Source organism: Megalobrama amblycephala, linkage group LG7 (genome assembly GCF_018812025.1).
Source record: "Megalobrama amblycephala isolate DHTTF-2021 linkage group LG7, ASM1881202v1, whole genome shotgun sequence".
Taxonomy (NCBI): Eukaryota; Metazoa; Chordata; class Actinopteri; order Cypriniformes; family Xenocyprididae; genus Megalobrama; species Megalobrama amblycephala.
In genome coordinates, this window is record NC_063050.1 from 24,514,859 (window position 1) to 24,539,800 (window position 24,942).

A 24,942-nucleotide genomic window follows, 5' to 3' on the forward strand; every position below is an offset into this window, starting at 1 on the left:
TTGGGTCGGCCATATTGGAATTTGAAGTCTGCTATACTGTGAGCAGATTGGCAGGCTCTTAAATTATATCTCTCAAATACAGCTACATTTTACCCGTATCCGCAGCGTCAGAGCCTGGCATTGCACCAGAGACCCTGCTGTTTGTGGACGGAACGCTGTCTGTGTATTTCGTGTGTAGAAATGAGTCCTACAGACGCCAAACGCGGAGCGAAGCGCAGGAAGAATAAGCGGGGCGGCGGCGCAGGGAAGGCCGGAGCTCCGCCAACACCCTCCAGCAGCACTGCGCACGGAGACCCGAGCACCATCCCCAGCCTCAACGGAGAGGTGAGCGGCAGCTAGGGCATGCGGGGAGGTTGATGGTGCATGTGGTGTAGTTTAGTCCGCATTCAGTGATATTGGAGGCCTAAGAGAAGCTCCTGTAGCTGATTTCACTTTTACATGGAGCCTGAGCTGAGCTTCACTGATCTAGAGCTTTAATCTTAAGCATTTCCTGGTCTGATCATCGAAACATGGGAAGAAAATGTGAAGACGTGTGAAAAGCATATTTAGAGCGAGTTTATGTCGCGGATGTGGAGGTTTGAGTGATTTGTGTCGCTCGGAGTGATGTGAAGCTAACTTGTCAAGCGCTCCCCGGTTTAGCTGATGTGTTCACAGGTGTATTTCAATAAGCATATGATTTTATCAACCTTCCTAGATAAATATTAGTAAATGTATTCTTGAGGCTGAACATGTTACCGTTTATGAACCGCAGTCCACAGTAATGTAACCATGTCTCTATAGACAGACCCAATGCTAAAGTCCACCGTTTTATTTTTGTCGTTCAAGATCAAAATATTCTCTTACACGTTTCTTTACTTATTCTTTTCAGCACATGTTATCTATTTAAAACTCTATGTATTGCGTTATTAAACAGTGGAGGTAATAATTGCTTTTCTGAACTGAAGCAGTAGTGTCAAGTATGACCAAACCGGAAGTGCTTGAAAATATTCAACCGTAAATGTCAACAAATCCTTTAGTATGTATGTCGGTGGTTTTAAATTGAGACTCCTACAAAGTTTGTGATTTAGACATAAAAGTAATGCGATATATTGTCACTTAGCACAGTAAACTCTTAGTATATACCATATCCATTGACATATACAAACTTACCTCAATTTATCAGCTGCTTTCCTCTCGTTTCAGTTGTGTATTCATGCTGTCCAGCCTGAGAAGTGTCAGGGAATGAATAGGCCTCTTACAGCACAGGGTCCAGTGTTCAGGGCTTTGTCAGAGACTTATTCTTTCTGGTGGTATGTCTCTGTTTCCAAGGAAACCACATCTGTAGCTTAACAAGTGTATCAGTCTGTGTTGACATAAGCAAGCAAAAGAGACCATTTCATTACTGGACTGAATCATGGCTCTTTTGCTTGCATATACAGTAACAGATTTCAGCTAATAGGATTTCAGCGTCCAGAGGTAAAAACTTTGAGAGGAGGTCAAACTGTCTATGATTTCTGACTAATGACATGTTCTCTTATGAGTTTAGGTCTTATATGAATTATTTATTGCAATATTTTGTCATGAATAACACAGCCAGATAACCTCGGGTTAACTCAGGTGAAGCTGTTTTGTAATCTTCTGTACAGAGCTTGTTGGCAGGTTGTTGTTGAATTATTGAGACATTTTTGCGTTTAACTAAGCACATGCTCAAGACATCACATTTTCCTCCTGTTCCTGATAAAACTAGCAATTTTGGTTAAAGCTGAAGTGTGTAATTTCTTTTTTCTCAAACTGATTTCCTAAACACTGCCATTGGTTGGACAGACGGCTATCGGTTAAGCGAGTGTGTCTGTTGGTCTGCTCATTGCCATTAGTCATTTGACTAATCTAACAACAATTGGCTTAGGAAATGTTGTTGTATCTGCATATTAAGCTGAGATTTGAGGAAGCACTTTACCATGGAAAAATGTCACTGATCAGCTTTAAAGCATTTTAATTTTTTGCAGTTTTATATTGTGGCCTTAGCTGTCTGTATTGTCACAAGCATTGATTTATTGAATAGCTGATAACCTGCTGTTTATTCTAAATAAAAAATGAGGATTCTTTTAATAGCCACATACAACATCTGTGACATTATTTGTGAGCTTTTGCAGATTTAAAATTATTTAATGTGTTTATTTAGGTTTATTAGGAAATTATCTGAATAGCTGCATTGTCTTGACTGCCATATTTAAATTACAATATTTGACAGCTGGAACACAGGAAATGAAATACTTCTGCAGTTTTATTTCAGGACCCAGCGACAACAACCTTAAAAAAAAAAAAAAAAAAAAATGTTATTGAAAGTTTATTATTATTTGTAAATGCCATGTTTTGATGGTTTCGTACCAGTAATTCTCTACATGATGCAAATTTTGGTCTGTACAAATAATATTCATCCTCTTTTAATGTATTCAAGTTTTTATTTTCTTTTGTTTTGCATAGTTCATGGCATGTCATGCCATCTGTCCATGTTGGCACCTGCCTAATTTGTCTAGCGTCTACCAAGTGACAGATGAATTTGCGTCAAAATATCATAGTTTTAACATCAACGAAAGCATTTTCTCTTATTTTGTTCTATGTATGGATGATTGTTTCATTAGTTGCATTTTATTCTGCATTTTTGTCCACTGTTCCATCATAAGACCCGCAATCCATTTTGTGTTGTGACCTATCAGTTGAGAGGACCTGTACATGTAGAACTAATACTTTCCTCATATATAGCATCTCATCCACAGAATTATTATATAAAAATAGGTGTTCTTCTACTGTCAGGGGTTCATTCGGGGTCAGCCTCTATCCAGTGGAGATTTAACTCTGCTGTATGGTGTTGCAAAAGGATTTTTTCTTGCGTTTTGACTGCTAGAAGCAGTGCATTCAGATGGCACTCTTTTAGCTTGGAGCTGAAGTCGTAAACAACATAGTGTATGTAATTACATTATTGTAATAAGTTTATAACCTTGAGCCTGGAATGAGTTGATTTATCACCGGCTTTCTCTTTAGGTCCCATTGAATGGCGCTCCACAGTTTTCAGAAGGGCCAGTAAACGCTGACTTCTCTGGAGTCCTTCAGGTAACAGGCAAATCTCTCACTTTGCAACAGTGTTCTGCCGCATTTGCATTTCCTCTGTGCGGTAGCACAGCTGTGATTTCCTGAAAGTCTGTTCAAGTGTAAGTTGAGTTACTGTTTTGAAGCGTTATTATAGTCTTCTAGAGTGTTGAAGCATTGATTTCTGGATGGCCATTAGTGCAATTTGAGAATATTACGTATGGGCATTTTACGTTTCTTTCAGAAAGGAGAGCTGCTATCTCACAGTTGATCTGTTTTTCTGTCTCTTACGCAGACCCCGTTCACTTTCGGGGTGAACCAGAGGGCCCCCTACACCCCTGGTGACCGTTGCCTGCTGTGTCGCAGCGAGCGCAAGGACACCATTTCCCAGGATATTGGAGGATCCAGTCAGAATGGTGCAGCCCAGTCACCCAAATCTTCCAGCGCCCTTCAGTTACCTCTCTATGTCTGCTCTGACTGCAAACGCACCGTGGAGAAGGACGATCGTCAGCCCTCCCTCGACCAGTCTCTGTTGGTACGTTTCTCTTTCCTTCAACACTTGCATGTTTCTCCTTTGCCTCTAGTCTTAAAAAAAAACATAATTGGGCAAATAATGAGTCTGAATTCCTAAAATTAACATGCTCATTTTCAGCTCAGTCAGAGCAGTGTTGTTAATAATTTGAAAGAATTGTTGATTCACTCAGTATTTTTCCCTCATTAAAAAAGGTTTACCCCTAAAGCAAATAATATCTCTCCAGTCATATTTTAAATAAGGAAAGATAAGCATAATATTACATGGATGGAGCTGTCTCATGTTGAGATCACATGACCAGCCAAATATTACTTGATTTATCTTAGTAAACCCCATTTTTGTATGACATTTTAGCTTGTCGGGCAGATTTTATTAGTCTGCCGACTAAGTTTTCTCAGTGTGTTCTGCACCGTCGGCTGAAGTTGGTCCTCGTTGGCTTTTTTCGGCCGATTCGACATCGGCGTCGGAGCTCGTCAGTCCGTCGGGCCATCTGATCATTCTGATTAGCTGTTCAGCTACTGCCACCTGCTGGTACAGAAAGGCATTTCATCTTACGCAGGCGCAGAGCGGATGTGCTATTTGGCTGTCGAGCGTTGGTTTGGTGTGTCAGGGCAACTTTGGACCCAGATGCTGTTGACATGAGCCAACCCCGCAGTCTGCTTTTGTCGCCACTAGTTCGTTGCTGTCGGCTTGGTGTGTTCCTGCCTTAAGATGACTGTTAGGGCAGGATGAAGGAAAAAAAAAAAAAAAGTATCTTCAAGCATTATTTTTATCAAAACGTTTAAGACCGATACTTCTCATAATAATGTAAGATACACTTTTTACCCTTTGCACCTGTGATGAAGACAGCTGTGTGTTACCACTAACATCCCATGTTATATTGTTTTGGTAAGAGACCTAGTAGTTTCATTTTCACTCCGCATTGATTTCACAGGCAGGTATATGTACTGTTTTTCTGTTGACATGTTTTTGATAAAGATGTTTTTAGAGCTAAGTTTCCCAAACTTCTGAGACACAAGGCTCTATGGTACCCCCAGTTGACTTCATTTAAAGTTTATGACTTCATTCAGTTTAATGCAAAAATGCATGCTGTGGGAATGACCCATTAAAGATTTGATGTCTGGCTGTATAGATGTCAATTTAAGGTGAGATTGGATTAGCAGAGACACACTATTACCTTGTTAGAGCTCAGGGGATTTGGAGGACAGGTGCAACCAGAACTGCATGGCCCTCCTGCAATACCTCTGCTGCCCACCGAGGGCTGCAACCCACAGTTTTTGAAGCTGTATTTAGACTTTAAAGTATGTACTGGTTGCTTATTATAACTCCTTATTTCCTATGACATGTTGTTTTGAGTTTTGGAAATCTGAATCCAAACACATGACATTTAACTTTCTAATAGTTGAATTGTCAATTTTTACCAATTGACATCTTTTTGCTGAAATTCAAAATTTTTAAATTCAATTTAAATAGTTGTAAGAAATTCAGAATCGCTCTTTCCCACAAATGTTTGTTCACCAAACGTTCGTTATTTCCCTAGTTGTTCGTTGTTGTCGTAATTGACGTTTTAATCAAGCTATTTGTCTGATCAGACAAGTATAATTTTCTTTCACTTGCCCCAGACAAGCAGTTAATGTTGAGCACTGTTTATAATTTTATAATGTTCTTGCCACCTCGAGTGTCTTTTTTTTTTCCAAAAGCAACTGTAGTTGGGAGTAGCCGCAAGTTTTGCCAGGAGGAGTTTATGCATGTGTAAATCGCATAAAGAAATAATTGGTGGTACCTAATTCTTTTCTTGTTCTTCTTCAGAATCAGGACTTCTTATTGCACATGCCGGTGGGTAATGGCGGTTTGTCCCAGGAGCCCTTGGGGCCCGGAGGGAGACTGACAGTTGGTGCTCCTACACTGCCTGGTCCAGATCTTGGCTCTCCCCTCACCACAGACACAGTGTGTAGCTGTGAGGCCTGTTATGAGCGGAGGTATGTTTTGATTTTTTTTAAATATGTTGTGGGATCAGCTTATTCATAACCATGCAGTGTTCACTTAGTCTGTTGTTTGACCGATCAGTTTAAGTAATTGTGTGTATTTCTTAATCTAAAATGGTTTGGTTGTGGTTTCTTTGGTCAGGGAGATCACGGCTGAGTCAGAGCGGGAGTCACAGCAACTGCAGAATCACTGGTCTGAGGTCAGATACCTGGTCCGGTGCATTTACCGTCAGACTGGGACTCCACTGGCTGATGATCAGGATCAGCCTCTAGATCGGGACAAAGAGAGCATGAAGGAACTCGTTGACAGGTATTTTTGAGATTGAAACTCTCCTAAGAACCTCAAAATATATAATTGGATATATAAAAAGGATTGAGCCAAAACCAGTCTGTCTAGCAGTACCAAATTGAGACAACCATCAGAGTTGCTAAAACTTGTGCGTGCCATCGGAAAGGCACTTTAAGTGATTTCAGCTTCCACTATTTTGCTAATAACAGCCACACATGCTCTCTCCAATGTCAGCAAACGCAAACACACAAAAATGATTCGCAGGCAGAGCTGATTGGTTAAAAAACAAGTTCCTCATGCTGTTTACACAGCCTAGGGCTGAACACAGAGACAAGTGTGATTTCTCAGATTACTTATTTCAGTGATATTTCTCAGGTAATGGGGTCATTTTATGTATAGTGTTCCAGGAAAAAAATAGATCACTAAAACTACATTCGCACTACATACTACATGCAGTACCTTTCAAAAGTTTGGAGTCAGTAAGATTTTTTTTTTTTTTTTTTTCAGTTTTAAATTTTGAAAATGAACACTTACTCAGATGGGACTCATGATTGACAGTAAAAGGCATTTATAAGAGTTCAATTTCCTATAAATGCTGTCCTTTTTTACTCTATTCATCAAAGAATCCTGAAAAAGTGTATTACGTTTTCCACAAAAATATTAAGCAGCACAACCGTTTTCAATATTACTTAATAAGAAATGTTTCTTCAGCACCAAATCAGCATATTGGAATGATTTCTGAAGGATCATGTGACACTGAAGACTGAATATATTATGTTAAATTGAAAAGTTATGTCGTGAATCTGCTCATCCTATGTAATAAATAACAACACATTAATTATTCCACTGGACGACACTTGGAATCTCTAATTTCTTTCCCTGAAGCCTCACCTTGCCTTCTCTTTATTTAGGCTTTGTGAGAAGGATCCCTACCAGTTGTACCAGCGTTTGGAACAGCAGGCAAGGGAGTACGTCTTAGAGATGAAAGTGCGTTTACTCAAGCACCTGTCCACAGGCTCAAAGGCACCCGGTGCTGCGGCTCAAGGGCCTCCTCAGGCCCACCAGTTCATCTCACTGCTGCTAGAGGAGTACAACGCGCTCTGCCAGGCGGCCCGCACCATCAGCAGCTTCCTGCTCACCCTGGTGTGTTGATGCAACCATATTATACATGCATCCATATACACGAGTGTGAATAACAATAATCTGTTTAAAGCACAACCATCAGTATGACCAACTACTAGCCCTATTCTTCCTCTCCAGGAGAACGAACATTTGCAGAAGTTCCAAGTGACATGGGAGCTCCACAATAAGCACCTTTTTGAGAACTTGGTGTTCTCTGAACCCATCCTGCACAACAGTCTACCTGCCTTAGTGGCCCAGCTCAGGTATGGTCTTCAGTGAATCAGTTAAAACTTTATCATTCTTATGAATATACATGTCTGTATAGGATGTCATTGTTGTGATTTTGGTTAATAGGCAGGGCACGACATCCCATGATTCATACAGTGAGGATATGTACCGTACACTCCTGGAGAGATACCACCATCTGGACCAGGAGATGAGTGCAGTAGCTCTCGAATGGCTAGAGTGTGAGAAGAGGATTGATGACTATGTTGATGAGCAGGTATATTTCATTCACCTAAGTGCTTGTAATGTGAAAGTAGTCTTACTGGACTAAGTAATCATTTGTGGCTCTCAAGGCTGATGTTGCATCTAATACCAGTTTTGCCTGTTTTGCAGTTGCTTTTTAAAGTTGAAGGTCAAAATCTCACAAATCAAAGGACAGAACCACATAAGTCTTTAATTAATAGAAATGTAAGTTGCAGCACAAGTCACTCCTTATGCGTTATTCATTTTCATACATGAAAAGATTGAGTGGTGTTACATAAGTTTCTCCATTTTTAAAGATGTCTTTAAGAACTAAGCAGCGGATGCTCAAAGAAGATGCAGAGATCTTCAAACAGAAAAGATTTTTTGAAGAGCAGGTAAGATTTCCTCCAAACCTTGTCTGATTGACCCTTTTATTCTATTCTGACCCTTTATTTTATTCTCTTATTGAGAATAAAAAAGGTTGTTGAGGCAAGTGCACTTAAATTACAGTCTGCACGTACAGTGCATTCTTGACAACTAATGGAATTATTGAATGAATGTATTCCGGATTAACATGAAAATTGCCCATTTATAAAATGGCACTCTAGCCTTAGATTCAAGGCGTACATGCATTCAAAGGCAAAGAGAAGTACTGAATGTCTGAATGCTAGCTACAACAATGATTATAAAGTAATTACCTGATTTGCTCTCTACCTTAGCTTCCTATCTTTCAAATGCATAACTAAGTACTTTTCTATTGGTAATGGCCTGTTCGCTAAGCTTTTTTAGCATTCCTGACAGACTGCTTTCAGAGCTTACTTCCAGCTCATAATTTTGATGAATACGGTAGCTCAGTAGTGCACAACAAAACGAAAAGTATATTTCGCAAATGTAACTTTAACACATCAGAAACAAGCCGCAAGCCAATTGCTTTTGAAATTAGCCAAGTCGTTTATAGCTATTTTTAAGTGCTGTTTAAAGGTACAACATGTAATTTTTCGCCACTAGAGGTTGACTATGCAAAACAAAGGCGTAGCTTGATGATGCTCAGATGAGCGCGGAATCATGGGAGACGTAGTCTTCACCTCACAGCCGGGGGGAAAGAATCAGTCGGGACTTGTGCAGAAATCATTCTCATGGATGAGATTATTAACATTACTGTAGTATGAAGCAGAGCAGTGTCGAGTGCTGTGGAAGCAGAACGAGGCTGCTGGAGCGATTGCTAATAAGGGACAAACGACACACGCCTCTAGAGCATCGGAACTTTTATTATGTCACAGTCGCTGCTTCCGCTTCTTCCTGTCAAGCGTATGTGGGGTAACACAGCGCTGTATATCACATTAGATACATTTGAGTGTGTTAAAAATGATGTTATAACGTTACTCTGTGCGTTCGCTCAACGGCTGCTGTGAGACACTCACTGCAGTAAGCTAGATCAAGATTAGAATATCATATTAATATAATCAAGAAAAACAAGATTTAAGCAATAAGACTAAATGTGTTGAGCTATACAACAATGATTAGTTTTCTGTCTATAAATGTATCCAAACAGTTGTTCCCTTGTGTATTAAAATGTATAATATATTAAAGTGTCTATGGTGTTTCCATGGTTTCTACAAATAAAACCGGAAATCAAGGATAACACAGGCATGATGTCATTGATAGGTGACGCACGGATAAAAACATTTAGATAAATAAATACGTTTCGATTTTGTTAGATCATAAGACCCTCCATTAAAACATTGGCTCACTCAACTCTAACAGCACTTAATTAAAAAGAGACTATGCACCGCGTTATTAAAGAGGAGCTTCACACGTCAATAAGTAGCAGATGAATAAGTGTTTTAATGCAAACCCATCACAAGTCATCACATACTGTATATAGGACATTTGTGTTGTGTTGTTGTTAACTTTTGTTTTCTGTTTAAATTTCATTATGTTGTGCGCTACTGGGCCACTGTAGATGGATGATGGTGATTATAAAATCTGATTAAAAACAGCACTGAATGTTTGTTTTATTTATTTATTACATATTAAATGAGCACAAGCTTTTCTCTTTGTCTAGCCTTGTATACTCTTTTATATGTGTCTTGTGTTAAAAATATACACTATCATTCAAAAGTAGTTTAAAGGGTTACTTCACCCAAAAATGAAAATTCTGTCATTTATTACTTACCCTCATGCCGTTCCACACCCGTAAGTACTTTGTTAATCTTCTGAACACAAATTAAGATATTTTAGTTGAAATCCGATGGCTCCGTGAGGCCTGCATAGGGAGCAATGACATTTCCTCTCTCAAGATCCATAAAGGTACTAAAAACATATTTAAATCAGTTCATGTGAGTACAGTGGTTCAATATTAATATTATAAAGCGACGAGAATATTTTTGGTGCGCCAAATAACGACTTATTTAGTGATGGCCAATTTCAAAACACTGCTTCATGAAGCATCGGAGCACAATGAATCAGTGTATCAAATCATGATTCGGATCGCGTCAAACTGCCAACGGCTGAAATCACGTGACTTTAGCGCTCCGAACAGCAGATTCGATACACTGATTCATTGTGCTCCGATGCTTCCTGAAGCATTGTTTTGAAATCGGCCATCACTAAATAAGTCGTTATTTTGGGGTTTTTTTTGGCTCTCCAAAAATATTCTCGTCACTTTATAATATTAATATTGAACCACTGTACTCACATGAACCGATTTAAATATGTTTTTAGTACCTTTATGGATCTTGAGAGAGGAAATGTCATTGCTCCCTATGCAGGCCTCACGGAGCCATCAGATTTCAACTAAAATATTTTAATTTGTGTTCTGAAGATTAATGAAGGTCTTACAGGTGTGGAACGACATGAGGGTGAGTAATAATGACAGAATTTTCATTTTTGGGTAAACTAACCCTTTAATAGTTTCAGCAAGGATGCATTACATTGATCAAAAATGACAGTAAAGATATTCATACAAATTCATTACAAATGATATCTGTTTCAAATAAATGATCTTTGGAACTTTATATTCATCAAAGAATCCTGGGAAAAAAAATGTATCGCTGTAAAAAAAAAAAAAATGCACCACAAAAATATTAAGCAACACAGCTGTTTTCAACATAGATAATAAATGTTTCTTGAGCAACATATTAGAATGATTTCTGAAGGATTATGTGACACTGAAGACTAAAAAATTCAGCTGGAACAACAGGAGTAAATTACATTTTGAAATAAATTTAAAATAGAAAACAGCTTAACTTTTGAACAGTAGTGTGTGTGGTATATATCTATATCTTGAGGTTTTCTTTGTAAAAATAGCTGTTCAGAGCCATTTCTCGGTTATCAGCACATATGTTATATTATATATGATATATGCCTTAAAAATCAGCAATCATTGTTTTAATATTGTGATTGCAGTTTCTACTGAACAGTAAAAAGTCTCTTGGTGGTGACAGTAAGTTCACAGACACAGTGAAACACATGCTGTCCTCCAGACTAAGTATCCCAGACTGTCCTAACTGCAACTACAGACGGAGGTACTTTTCAATTTTATTCAATACAATTATTTGTATATGTAATAAATCTTCCTTGCTGCCATATTTAAAAATGCCAGTGGAAAAAATAAAACCTTTTGGTCCTTTTGTCCTTTGAGTATCCTTGCCCTCACTGTTGTTGTATATTGTTAGCCTCAGTGCCTCATAATAAAGGTAATATATTTACATATAGATGCACCTGTGACGACTGCAGCCTGTCTCACATCCTCACCTGTGGCATCATGGATGCTCCCATGGCAGAGGACCTTCATCTAAAGCTGCCCTTGCAGGCAGAGCCTCCCCGGGACTACCTGTCGGAGGTCCATCCCCCGAGCATGTCATCGGGCAGCTCAGGGTCCGGCTCGGCCCCAGGCTCTCCCATCACCATCCAGCAGCACCCACGCCTCATCCTGCCACAGGATGGCACCACCACTTTGTAAGTTAAAACTGTTTTATGCTTTCTCCTTAATTTAAAATGTAGCGGATTACTTGGACACTTAAAACTTTGAACATAGTGATGTAAGCGTCTGTCCTTTTTTTCTTTTATGAAATTACCGTTTATTACAAATGTGCCATTAACTACACATTGCTATATGAACAATCAGTCAGTACTGATACTAAAAATTTTCATGACCCTTAAGTACACTTAACTTGCTTAATTTTGAGATGGACATCTCTGACAGTAATGACAACTTAAAGTTCAGTAAGTTAGTCAAATGTTGATTTAGTAACTGCTCTGACAGATCCATTCAGTAAAAGATTTTTTTTCAGACTGATTTTAACTTGAAGTCTTTTTGAATGATTCATTAAAGGAACCAGCTGATAAGTCACTTTTTGTGAATCAAACAACATTGTTCACACAACAAGAAATATGCAAGGACATTTTTTCTCACTGCATTCATTTCAGACAGTACACTCACATTCAGAATACTGGATAAAGTATTATTTATTAATGCAGTGGGCCTGATTAGGGCAATGCAGAACACACTGATTTTAATCTTGATTTTCAAGGTTTCCTGTTTGAATTGTGTTGGTTTCATCTGCAGCCAAAATGAACAATTATGAAACCCCAAATTTGATTAAAAACTTTGAGTAAATAACCATGCTGTTTGTCTGTAATATACAATTATGACAATGTAAAATTCCTCACATTTGATCAGTTGAATGCATCCTTTCTGAATAAGTGTTAATTTCTTAAATAAATTACAGACCCCAAACATTTGAACGATAGTTTATATAAATGTAAAAAATGCAGTTTCAAGGACAGTGAAATAATCATCTCAGTTCACTTGTCATTTGCTGGTTGTTCATTGTCTGCTTTCTTTATGGCTGTATTTTGTAATAGTTTTATGAGCTGTCAATGGTTTTTACGTGGATAATGCTAAAATATAAGCTTGGGATTTTTTTTTTTTTTTTTTTTTTGAGTTGTAATTTGTAGTAATATGTCTCCTATCTACAGTATTGCAAAATCAGATATGGGTCAGATCAGGCAAGTTCCAATTATTATAGTCATTACTGTATTATGATTTCAGTGACTTCATAATGTACTTTCCTGCTAAGCTCACTCAGTTTCTGTTTTTCATTTTCATCAGTGTCATCAGATTTTATTACATCACAAGTCCAGAGGCTGAGTCATTATATTTCTTTTGCTTGCTTTCTTCTGCTTTTTCTACCCCAGCGATGACGAAGTGCCTCCGTTGTCTGCCATCTACCCTCTGAGCGGGTATGAAGACCCTTCGGTGGTGGCCAGCATTAATGGAATCCACAGCCAGCTCAGTGGAGGGGAAGAGAGCATGACCCTTAAAGATAAAGTAGGTGGCAGCTGATCATCTGACATCTGTTGTTGCCGCCTACAATGTACAATAAACATTTGTCAACTGGAAAAATTTGACATTTGAATTTGCACAGTGGTTATAAGCACTCCTCTCTCGTTCTCCCAGTCTTCACGGGGCAGCAGCAGCAGCAGCAGTTCCTCTGAAGGTGATGAGGGGGAGAGGGAATGTGGTGGGGAGCCTCCAGGCCAAGAGTCACTGCTCTCTGGAGGGAAAAATGACTGTCCGCCTCCATCATATCCGCATACACAGGTAGAGCTTAGGAAAAGATGCTTTAAAGGGGACCTTTTATGCAAAATTCACTTTTATAAGGTGTTTGAACACAGATGAGTGTCCACAGTGTGTGTAAACAACCAGCCTGTTATGGTAAAAATCCACCCACTCCTTTTTTATAATCCCCATAATCATAAACAGTCTCTCCAAACAAGCGGTTCCAGATTTTCTCCTACTCTACTGATGTTGGAATCTGCCCTATTAGCTTAGCTCCTACCCTGAGTGAGCTGTACACAGTCCACCATGTTATCTCCTCGCCAGAGAATTTTAACAGCAGCATTCAAGTAAGAAATGTATTCTTATTAAAGCTACTAAAGTTATTCAATCAAGAGCAGTGAGTGATTTTTCTGTTTTTCTTTTGTTGTTTGGTTAACAGCGTATGCAGCAGTAGGCACTCTATAATACGCTTCTGTCACTTTAAAATACAGATCTAATGTGCACATGCGATTTCTTTCTCTGCTGTTTACGTTCACAGACATAACCGACTGTGTTTATGTGAACTTTGTGTTTTTGACATAACCTTGTGTGTATTTGATAGTTTAAGTGTAATAAGACGCAAGAGAAATCAGTTTAATACTCTTTTAGGACGTGCCGTCTGACAGCCAGCTTTCTGTGTGCGTGCTTCGGATGTGTGTGCTCAGAAAACCATATATCAGAAGTTTAAACTGTTATGGCTTTAACAAGCATGCAAATAATTAACTTTCATGATGTAGAACTGCAGTCACGTGAGCGTGGCCGCGATGGAGATAATCAAAACCAAACGGATGTTTTGTTCGTTTTTGGCAGAGTATCTTTATGCAGCAACATTATAATGTCAGAGACCATTGGTTTGAGTGGATTGCATTTGCAGGTATTGCAGTAAATGATTCCAAAAAAAAAAAAGACCTCTTTCTCCTTTTTTTTTTGTTTTGTTTGTTTAGATGGATCAGGTACAGCATCCATGCGAGTGTCATGTGTGTAATCAGGGCACCGGGGATGGTAGCACCTCCAGCCTGAGCTCCACCTGTCTGCCTACCAGCAGGCTGCACACAGGGGGTCACCAGTTCTTCTCAGAGAAGACACCAGCCCACCCTGCCCTCCACCTCTATCCTCACATACACGGCCATCTCCCCTTACACAACCTGTCCCACCTGCCCAGACCACTGCTGCCCACCCTCTACTCCACGCCTCCGCTCACACACAGCAAGGTTCGACACACTCACATGCACAGGAAATTCCCAGTTTTCCATTGAGTGTTGCGTGGGTTGTAGGTGCTTAGTGGATGTATTATTATTTTTCCAGCCACAAGGGGGCTGACATGTATCAAAAATCATAATCTTAAAAAGAGGCACAGGTGCAAAATTTCACTTCCTACTGGGCATGTCCCTTTCCACATCACTGACTATTGCTTATCAAGCAATGACGTAATGCCACTATGAATTTTTCTGTAACAGTTTCATTATCCTTATCACTGAATTTCATGGTAAATCATTTTAAAAGGACATTCATTGATGAATTTTTCATGTAATGATCCTAACTCTCTCCACATCATCTTCTCTAGACTCTCCCTCCCACCCCCACATCCAGTCACACAGGCGGAAAGCAGCAAGTTTTCAACCCCACCCTACCGGAGCATGTCTACCAGAGCTGCTTCAGCACGGCGGGGGACTGGAACGGCTCTTTGCCATGCCCCTCGCTCAAACTAGAGAACCTCTGGGACACGCACATTATGAAGAACTGGAACCCTTCTGTGCTGCTTCAGGAGCCATTACCTGGTCAGTTTCCCAGGCCATTTTAAAAATGTTTTGCACACATCAAAGTAGATAATTGTAAAACCAAAATGCACTTTGAATTTTTAGTGTGGGGAGTTTGAACCTCTAAGAGTAATTCAGATATTTTAAACCATTGAAAGGCTCCATTTAGATCTGGTATTATCTGTGTCTGGTGATCAGCTCATTCAGACTACATTCAGAGGTACACTCTTAAAATCGCCATGAAATTAACTTCCCCTACACTACTATTGACTTCTCTTGTTTAATGATGTGAGCACCTGCGTGAGGACTGGCCTGTTATCCATCCCTTCCAACAATCTGTAACTGGCATGAGATCGCTGCATTTAGCAAACAACAATGATCCAACAATCCAATCAATTCATGATGGACAAAGTCAAGTCCTGTCCTACATTTTTTTTTTTTTTTTTTTTTTTTTTCATTCAAGGAGCTGTTTCATTCTGATACGCAATAAAAAAAGGAAAGACAATCGGAATTTTATTTTCATGCCTACTTTAAAGTAAAGGATTTGTATTGGCATCTACGGTTCCATAAAGAACCTTTAACATCAATGGAACCTTTGCAATGCACAAAATTTTCTTTGAGATTGGAACAACATTCTTCAAATTTTTAAAATTAAGAACTGTTCTCTGAAACTTTCTTTGAGGAACCAAAAATGGTTCTTCTATGTCATTGCTGCGAGGAGTTCCCTTTTGGAACCTTTATTTTTTGGGGTGTAATAGAAAACGCATTTGACCAGATCACATTTGTAGTTCTAACAGTAATATGTCCCAGACAATTGCAAATAACTGCCTACTTGCCTGTCAATTGTACAGTGCTAAAATAAGGGCTTCAAACCTGGTCAGTTATGTGTGGCTTTAAAAGAAATTAAGCACAAACATACATAGAGGACCAAGATCTGAAATTTAATTCAGATACTTGACTAAAATAACTGAGAATTAAGCTTGAATTATCATGATTGTGTTGTATGCAGTTACAACATCGGAGTCAATCCCCTTAATCCGGTCAAAATTTATACCAGAACAGCCATAACCAAATGAATGCATGAAATCATTTTCATTTTCTAAATTCTTAACCCCTAAAAATATATATGGGATGCAAGAGTCACATGAGAATGATATAGTGTTAAGAATTTTTGAAGCCATGAACTAGAAACTACAAAGGTTTTTAACTGTTAGGGGGAGCTCATTTTGGACAAAAGTAATATTAACGTTGAGATATGTAATGTAATTGCCCAGCCATCATTAGCAAAATGTCGTCCACATAGGAGGCGTGTTATGGTTCTTCTCATTAAGCTTGTGCTTTTAAACTGTGTGCTGTCCCCGGACCATAATTGATGGGTTTCCCCGAGACCGCAAGGCTTGTGGTGGAAAACTGTTGGAGAGAGATCAAAATTGTGAATGAGTCAAAATGAAATTTGCTAGCACCACACCTCAGACAAGCTGTCTGTGTCCAAAAGAGGGTGACCTCACTGTAGTAACAACTAGTTGTTCAGTGCAGATTTTTATTTATTAATATTTTATATACTTACATATATTTAAATGCATTTAAATGGTCACTACGTTACCAAAAAGATGTGTTAAGTGGCTTTTATTGTCTTTAGTATCTATGACCCCACTGAAACTCTTCTCCCTTTCAAAGGTGACATGCTGGGTCCTCCCCTTCCCGACGTGCCCCTTCTCTCCTCCAGTTTGGACCCCACTGTCAACCCCCATACTGCCCCAGATGGCAAAGAGAGGAAGAACGGCGCCAAGAAAAAGTGTCTCTTCAACTACCAAGATGCCTTCATGGAGGCCAGTGAAGTGGTGATGTCCACTTCCTCTGCCACCACCTCTGTCTCCAGTGCCGCCACCACTGTCCAGTCGAGTAATAATCACTTCCACGCTTCTAAATGACCCATCATGAGTCTTAAGTTTGAATTTTTGCTTTCATTTGCTTATTTTCCTCCTATTTTCTTTTTTGTAGATGAAGTTTTCCATAATTTAGGTAAAGAGGACCATAGACATCCCACTCCTGTTGCTCCTAGGAATAGTCCCACCAGTCTCTCGTCTCTCCCCCCTCTCAGCGGAACCTCACACCCTTCTTCCCCCAACACACATCTACCAAGTATAGGCACCCAGTCCTACCCAAAGACTGTAAATCAGACTCCAGGCTTCATGGATGTCCATCAGGGTCTGTGCTTGTCATCTGGTGAGCAGCCAACCGCCACTGTTGATGGTTTAGTCAGTGGCCCAAATAGCGTGTGCAGGTCAGTCCATCATTTATGGTATTTATATGCTTTCTGTATGATGTTCCTGCTGTCCCACCATCCAAAAAACATAAGACAAGCTGTTGTAATTTCTATGCCATGTCATGCTTTAAATATTTAATAAAGAAACTGGAATATGAGCTGGTATTGAGTCCATATACTCACAGTTGGCATGTTTTTGTCAGTGATCCAGACTGTGAGGGTCATCGCTGTGAAGGGAATGGAGGCTATGAGCACCAGCCATATGAAGGAGAGGAGAGCCAAGATGATGACAGCAGCTCGGAGCACAGTTCATCCACCTCCACCTCAACCAATCAGAAGGAAGGAAAGTACTGTGACTGCTGCTACTGTGAATTCTTCGGTCACGGAGGGGTATGGAAAAACTCTCACTTGTCTTTCACCTAATATAATAATTAGTAATATATTACAAAATAACTTAATATTTATAAAATATGTCATATTTTGGTGGTCAGCTGATATTCAAGCTTTTTTTTTTTTTAATCGTATCTGTTGATATTTGATTATATAGTATATCATCCAGTTTTGGATATTTAATTGTCTTTGCTCATTTTACTATTTTTACATTTAAATTATGTTTGCTGTCATCTAACACTCAAAGTTGATCTTTTAAAAACAGCTTTAAATTAATTAGTGTTAAATATAATCTTTAGCAAATCTCAAAATGAAAATCCATTTTTCGTACAGTACATTATAATGCTGTGATGCCTGCAGTCATCTGTAGTATTTAAAACAGTTGGTTTTAGTTTTTAGTGTTTTATCTATATATTTAAAAATATTGTCACGGCTGGTGGCTGTATAAAGCACATGACTTTCAGGAACAATAAATCACTAAATCCACAACAGAAAAATTGCTGAAGAATACAAAAAACACAACCACATTAATACTGACGTTGACAATACCAGACAAAGAAGGAAGGAAAATTCAGGGCTTAAATACATGGGGAGTAATCAGCATGAAAAAGAACAGGTGTGTGGAATTAGGGGCTATGAAAATGAATTAACAGGGAAACTAAATAGGAACTAAGGAAAACAAACAGGAACAGAGTGAAACCAAAACTAAAACAGAACTTACAGTTGACGCTGTAAGACGCAGAGGAGGCTGTGGAACAGGTGAAGGGCAGGAGACAAGTGCAGGTGACAGTGGGAGAAACCAGGGTGGTGATGATGGTGGGAGGAACTAGGAGCCAGGCAGGACAAAGGCCCATGACGGTGTCGAGGGAGGGAGGAGCCATGGAGGAGGCTTGCTGTCGACACCAGAGGAATGACTGACTGAGACAAGTCATATGGAAGTGGAGCTCGACCATGGCTCAGGCAGAGTGACGTCTGACCAAGGCCGAGCCGGAGAGACGAGGGAGCCCGGTGTAGCCGTAAGGACGATGGCCTTTGGTGTAGACAAGGGAGAGAGGAGCCAAGGCAGAGCAGATAGGTCGACGGGCCGGGGTGGAGTGATGGGATCAGTGGCTGGAGGTGGAGCCAGGGGATCCATTTGACCGTGCGGAGCTGGAGACCAGGAGACCCTAGGCGGATCCGTGGAACAAAGTGGAGTAAACCAGTGAGGTGCTGATGGGTACCAACGGAGGCAGGGCCAACGGGCTGGTTGGCTTTAGAAGAGGAGGTGAGAGAGGGAGGCTGGCTGGGATCTCTGGAGACAGTGGACTTCGAGCTGTACAGAACCAGTAGAGACGCAGGTGACTTGGAGCTGGGCGGAACCAGTGGGGATGGGAGAATAAGGGAAATATCCTCTTCCAAAACCAAATAGCCACCAGAGATCAGCAGCAGCTCCCCCTCAGCAGTGGGAGTGTGGGTGGGGTCTACATCCATTCCCTCGAGCTCTACTAGCAGTCCCACGGCGGCACATGATGTAGCAGGCTCTCGCAACTAATCAGACACACAGTGGTGCTCGGGCTCCAGGCCGATGGTTGGCTCAGTCCTTTTCTCTGGCGCTGGCTCATGCATCACGGCAGGCTCTGTGTCCGGAGTGGGGCTGGTGATGTCCTCCTCAAGGCTGATGGTGAACACTGATACATTGTTCACCAGCACCCTCTGCACAAACGTGGCAAAGTTTCCCCAAGGACTGACACCGTGCAGAGGTGCTTTTGTGCATTAATTCAAGCTAGTGTAAAAGAAGATGCACAGAGAATGATCAGGAAAGTTTGTGTGGCATGCCAGTTCTAAAATCCTTGGGTGTGTTCCTCGAGCAATTGCTGCTCCAAACAGAGCAGCTGGACTGCTGGTAAGTCCATCTTCCTTTACTCATTTTGAGGGTCTGGTATTCTGTCACGGCTGGTGGCTGTATGAAGTAGTGTTGCAAATTCTGATTGATTTCAGCGAACCGGTTCTTTTCGGACAGTTTGGCTCAATGAATCGGTTCAGAAAGCTAATTCATAGGTTCCTGACGTCATCATGCAATGATGTCACTATGCATTTCTTTTCTAACAACTCAGTTTTATCAATGAAACATTCAAATAAAGTCATTTGTGTGAATGCATATTGCTGATTATTGCTTTTCATTCACTTGGTTAATAGAGTTTGTGGTCAGTTTCATTTGTGGAACCTTGATGTCAGATATGACTAACCAATATTGAGTAGCCTACATCTTGGATAAGATTTGCAACTACAACATTTGATGCACAAACGCGGAAATAAACCAATTTTATAAACTCATTGATTTTGCTCAACTTATAAATTATAATCTGCATGTACAATAAACCATTGTAAAATTTATATCTCTCAACAAAGTTTTTTGCAGCTAATAAAATGTTATTTAATAACAGTAGTTATAATAAGCATATTTCCAGTATCTGCCTCAGCATTGTATCGTCAACTCGCTCATCAGACGACCCTGTAGTCCTCGGCAAACTTTGACAGTCAGTTGGACTGGCTCATTCGGTTCTTTTTGAGTCCTCTGTAATCCTCGGGAAACTTTGACAGTTGGTTGAACCGCCTCATTCGGTTCTTTTTGGGTGCTTCTTGAATGGAAGGCTGCGTCATTCCTTGTTCAGTCCTTCAGAGGATTAAAGGCTCGGGTCCTCCTCAGCTTTAAATGCATGAATGAGATGGTCTATTAAGTTTTGCGTGGCTACGTCACTTATGTTCCCGCCCCCACCGTCACGGCACAGAAATTCTAATGAAACTTAATTTTGGAAAAACACTTTTTATTACAAATCTTTATATTATCTGGCTTTCTGTTAATGCAGTACAGTGAATCATAGCCGTCTGCAGTCTCCCGGTGGCTTACATTATTGGCAGTTGAGTGTTTTTGTGCAGTTGAGTGTTTTGGCAAGTGAGTAATGTACACCAAATCAAAGTATAACATCTATGCTTTGTCTGAAAACATTATTTTTGTCTTGCATTTCATAATAAATTCAGACAAGCTCAATACCTACTCTTTTTCCGTCAGTTTATTTTCGTGAATTGGATTGTGTACAAAGGATTGTGGGTGATTGAAGGACGCGAAGGATACATCCCATGCATCCTTCAAATTCAGCTGAACGAAGGACGCGAAACTAAGACTGCCTTTTAAGGATCCTTCCGAGTGAGCTGGCCTTCAGCAACGTTTGATGACGTGACAGCCGAGCTATGCAGCCTTTGTAGGATGCAGCCTTTCATTTGAGAAGCACCCTTTGAGTCGGACGAGCTACTACGGCTGTGCGTCTTGCGTCATCAACCCGGAGCTAAAGATAGATTCAGTTTGATTAGTGAACCGGCTCGACTGGTTACTTCCTGAGAACCGGCTCAAAAGAACGATTCGTTCAAGAATCGAACATCACTAGTATAAAGCGCATGACGGAGGGAATTCAGGAACAATAAATCAGTAAATCCACAACGGAAAATTGCAGGAGATCATTGGAGATACAGAAAACAACTATGTTAATACTGATGTTGACAATACCAGACAAAGAATTAAGGAACTCATGGCTTAAATACATGGGGAGTAATCAGCGTGGACAGGCGTGTGGAATTGGGAACTATGGAAACTAATTAACAAACAAGGAAACTAACTAGGAGCTAAGTGAATATGAAACTAAAACAGAACATACATGTGACAAATAAGGATTTAGTTGTTCAGGGATTTAGAAAATAGTAAAGAATATTAATGTGCCATTTATCGGTTATCGACCATAACATAATCGACCAGTAATTGGCTTTGAATCTGTATTTGCAAGAATTGGAACATAATGGGAATTATAATTTAATTTAATACATCTACCACAGTACAGTAATATCTCTTCTAGTCAACAATTTTATACCCATACCCACTGTATACATCAGAACAGCCAGCTCTATTTCAGTTATAGTCAGTTACTTTGAGGTGTTATCAGAGCTTTTTGATCAGTGTGTGTGGTGTTCACATTGTCCGATTGGTGCAAGATATAAGAGCATGTACTGATCCAATCAGTTTTGCATTCTCCGGTGCTCATGTAAATCAACCCCTATTAATGGAATATTTGTGCATGCAGTTCATGTTAAGCATTTACCATAGAAAGTGTCAAGTGTCATAAATAAACTAACCAAACTCATGTTGTTTGTGGTTTGTAGCCTCCTGCCGCACCCACCAGCAGGAACTATGCAGAGATGCGGGAGAAGTTGCGACTCAGGCTCACAAAGAGGAAAGAGGAACAGCCTAAGAAGGAAGAATTGCTGCTGGAGCGGGATGGGGTGGAAGACCATCGCAAGGTAGAGGACTTGCTACAGTTCATCAACAGCGCAGACAACAAACCTGCCACCAGCTCCAAAGCAGCCAAACGTGCCCGTCATAAACAGAAGAAGGTAAACTCATTTTTTGTAATTTGACATCATGCTCTTTTGTCTGTATCTATTAATTTATGCAAAAATACATTAAAAATGCAATACTACTGTTCTGATATATATATATATTTATATTTTGGAGGGTGTCATGAGATTAACTACCTGGGGGTTTGTTTGGGTGCAGCTGGAGGAAAAAGCCCGTCTAGAGGCAGAGGCTCGGGAACTGGAGGAGCAGCAGCAACTTCTAAAAGAACAGAGAAGGCAGCAGCAGGAGGAGGAGGCGGCACTGAAGCAGGAGCTGCTCCGTCTGCAGGAAATGCAGCAGTTGCGAGCATCTAAGAAGAAAAAGAAAGACAATAAATCCAAGGAGGTGACCAAGTCTGAAAATCCTTCTCTCGTTCCAACAACAAACAGCCCTCAGCCTCTTCAGCAAACAGCACAGAGCGTTTTAGAAAAGAACATCCAGAACGGCAAAACACAGCTACTGCACAGTCTCATCCGTCTCGGTCATAAGGAGCCTCGTCTAGAACCTGAATCACCTACCGATGGGAAGAACGGCCTATCGCAACAGCCAAGCCCAAAGACTTGCAAAGAGAGACCTTCGGAGTCTCCTGCCCTTCAGAATGGCACTTCCTCCCACCCAGAGTCCTCCCATACCAAGGTCAAACCCAAACAGCAAACAAATGGCTCCAAAACCAACGGTGAGGCCACAAAGAGGCCAGCCGAGACCTCCAAAGCTCCAGAGCCTCCCAAAGCTGGGAATGCGGCCAGCCCTCAAACTGACGCCAAAGCCAAGCAGAGAGCTTCAGATGAGTCAGTGACCGAGATCAAGAGGGAAGAGAGGACTAATGGGAAAAAGCCACAGAATGGAGGGAAAGATGAGAGGAACTCTCCCGTTATCGAATCTTCAACTTTAGACCCTCCTCAGCAGAATGGCAAAGTCTCAAACAACGAATCCCCTCAGCCCAAAAGCAAAGCCAAGAAGAATAAGAAGAAAAAAGTGGACAAGATGAATAACTCAATAGGTGAGTGTTTTAAACTGCCAGATTGTCTGAAGATAAATATTACAAAGAATATTTTATAATTTGTCCACTTTTGAACAAGTCAGAATTCTCTTATTGTCCAACAGATGATGTATTTTTGCCCAAAGACATTGATTTGGACAGCGTAGACATGGACGAGACCGAACGTGAGGTGGAATATTTCAAAAGGTAACGCTTGGTAGTACTCAGTATTATTTTGAAGTGTGGTCACATTAGCGAAATTTCACGCGCAAAAACAGGCCCATTGTTAATAGCGATAGCTCTGCTTAAGCAGTAGACACTTTGAAACCAGGCAGCTTTCTGCTGGTCAGTGTAGCTTATTCACGTGACCAACTTGAACAGGAGTGAAATCTGCATTGGGAACTTTGCAGACGCCCTCAAGCGAAACACCCTGTCATGCGGAATTCATTTTGGAATTACCGGATTTTGCCATTCGGAATTTCGCTAAACAATGGTAAATGTGATCTCCAACATTCATGACCTTTTGTTCCCCAATTAATTTATTCTTCACTCTTTTTTGCAGGTTCTGTTTGGACTCTGCGCGACAGACGAGGCAGAGGTTGTCCATCAACTGGTCCAATTTTAGCTTGAAGAAGGCCACGTTTGCTGCCCACTAATGGGTCTTCCTTTTAAGAGACAATGGCAGGAATCGATAAGCGTTCCTCTGGTTTCTTCTCTCTCTCCCACGTTTCTACAGACTCACTGCTGACCCCAGTGCTGCTATGCTTCAACTGCTCCTCTGGTCTACATTATCCATGCCGCCTTGCCTTGTCCTTGTTGCTCTGGGTTCCGCAAAGCACCCAAAACGGGCTTATATTCCTGCAGTACTTCTGGAGAGAAAAAAAGAGCAAAGTCAAAAAACAACTCCAAAATGCTACTCTAAGTTCATCCCTATTATTTTGGTTTCCCTTTTCTTCTTTTTAAAAAGCGTGTGTGCATTTTGTCAGTGAGTGGGCCGTTTCCATTAGGTCTGTGTGTCATGTTCTGGGTTTTCTCTGGCTTTATGTACATTTGGACGAAGGCACTGCAAAAGACATGCTTAAAGAAAAAATATGAATATGAAAAAAGATCCTTTTATTCAAATCAACTGTGGCTTTGCTCACCTTTGCACCTAGCACTGCACTTCCTCACAACTCGTTGTCAAGAGAATCAGACTGGTCAGCTTCACGTCATTGTCCCCTATCTCTCCCTTTATCAGGAGAACGGCTAATACTTGACAATGTTCACATTGGTTTCTCAGTTCCATTTAAAATTGTTCAGTGTAACAACTGTGTTCAAGTTACCATTTTCTTTTCTTTTCTTTTTCTTTTTTCTTTTCTTTTTTTTCCAACTTGTACCAAGCTTGTATCAGAATACTTTCAGAATTGAATCGAAAAGAACAATACTCACACTATCAATCTGTTATAGAGTGTATATTGTATTAACACTGAAGCCGGACTGGCTACTTTTTAACATATTGTTAAGTAATATTAAAATCTTGTCTTTCTTTTTGAAAGATGGAATACAGTAGAGTGGCAGGATATTTCTGTGTCAGTTGTCTTTTTTCCATCTGCATCTTATAACACTTAGCCAAATTCCTAACCTTATCCAATGAAGGGGAAATACAGAACCGACTGCAGATCAACATAAAAGGAGCAACCTAACACCCCTAATTTGCATGACTTGGCACCTTGTGACGGGTCCGTCCCCATCGTTTTGGTAAGAACGAATGCGTGTGAAACACCACAACCATTTTCAGTCAGTGTTTACGGTTTTACACTGGCTGCATCTGCATACTTGAGCCATATTAACAGTGATAATGATAGCTATCCACAATTTTTGGATAATTTGAAGTCATTATGAATAGTTTAAGGTTTATTTTACTTTGTTTTCTTTCCTCTTACCTTATTACCAGGGTGTGGCAGGTACAATCCCGGTTCAGGCTGGTGTTTTCACTAATCAGTAAAACCATCTTTTCCAGTCCAATCAATGAGCGTTATTGGACGCAGTTTAGGCAGTATTATTGTTTCTGCTGAGAGGTA

At 40.3% G+C, this 24,942-nt stretch overlaps 2 protein-coding genes across 2 annotated transcripts; one reads left to right on the forward strand and one right to left on the reverse strand.

Moving 5' to 3' along the window:
- fam193a (family with sequence similarity 193 member A) lies at positions 1 to 24,443 on the forward strand. Its single transcript, XM_048196687.1, has 23 exons — positions 1 to 324; positions 3,022 to 3,090; positions 3,362 to 3,601; positions 5,408 to 5,577; positions 5,726 to 5,893; positions 6,784 to 7,015; positions 7,133 to 7,257; positions 7,349 to 7,496; positions 7,613 to 7,687; positions 7,780 to 7,857; positions 10,871 to 10,989; positions 11,180 to 11,422; positions 12,665 to 12,797; positions 12,927 to 13,070; positions 14,012 to 14,278; positions 14,632 to 14,845; positions 16,502 to 16,726; positions 16,826 to 17,108; positions 17,294 to 17,480; positions 21,669 to 21,899; positions 22,063 to 22,903; positions 23,008 to 23,089; positions 23,445 to 24,443. Exons 1-23 carry the CDS (start codon positions 181 to 183, stop codon positions 23,536 to 23,538), a joined length of 4,512 nt encoding a protein of 1,503 aa, XP_048052644.1. The 5' UTR covers positions 1 to 180; the 3' UTR covers positions 23,539 to 24,443.
- Positions 17,381 to 21,674, reverse strand: LOC125272095. Its single transcript, XM_048196688.1, has 2 exons — positions 18,202 to 21,674; positions 17,381 to 17,509 (listed from the first exon to the last, which is right to left on the reverse strand). Exons 1-2 carry the CDS (start codon positions 18,948 to 18,950, stop codon positions 17,506 to 17,508), a joined length of 753 nt encoding a protein of 250 aa, XP_048052645.1. The 5' UTR covers positions 18,951 to 21,674; the 3' UTR covers positions 17,381 to 17,505.
- Positions 24,444 to 24,942: the final 499 nt, after the last annotated feature.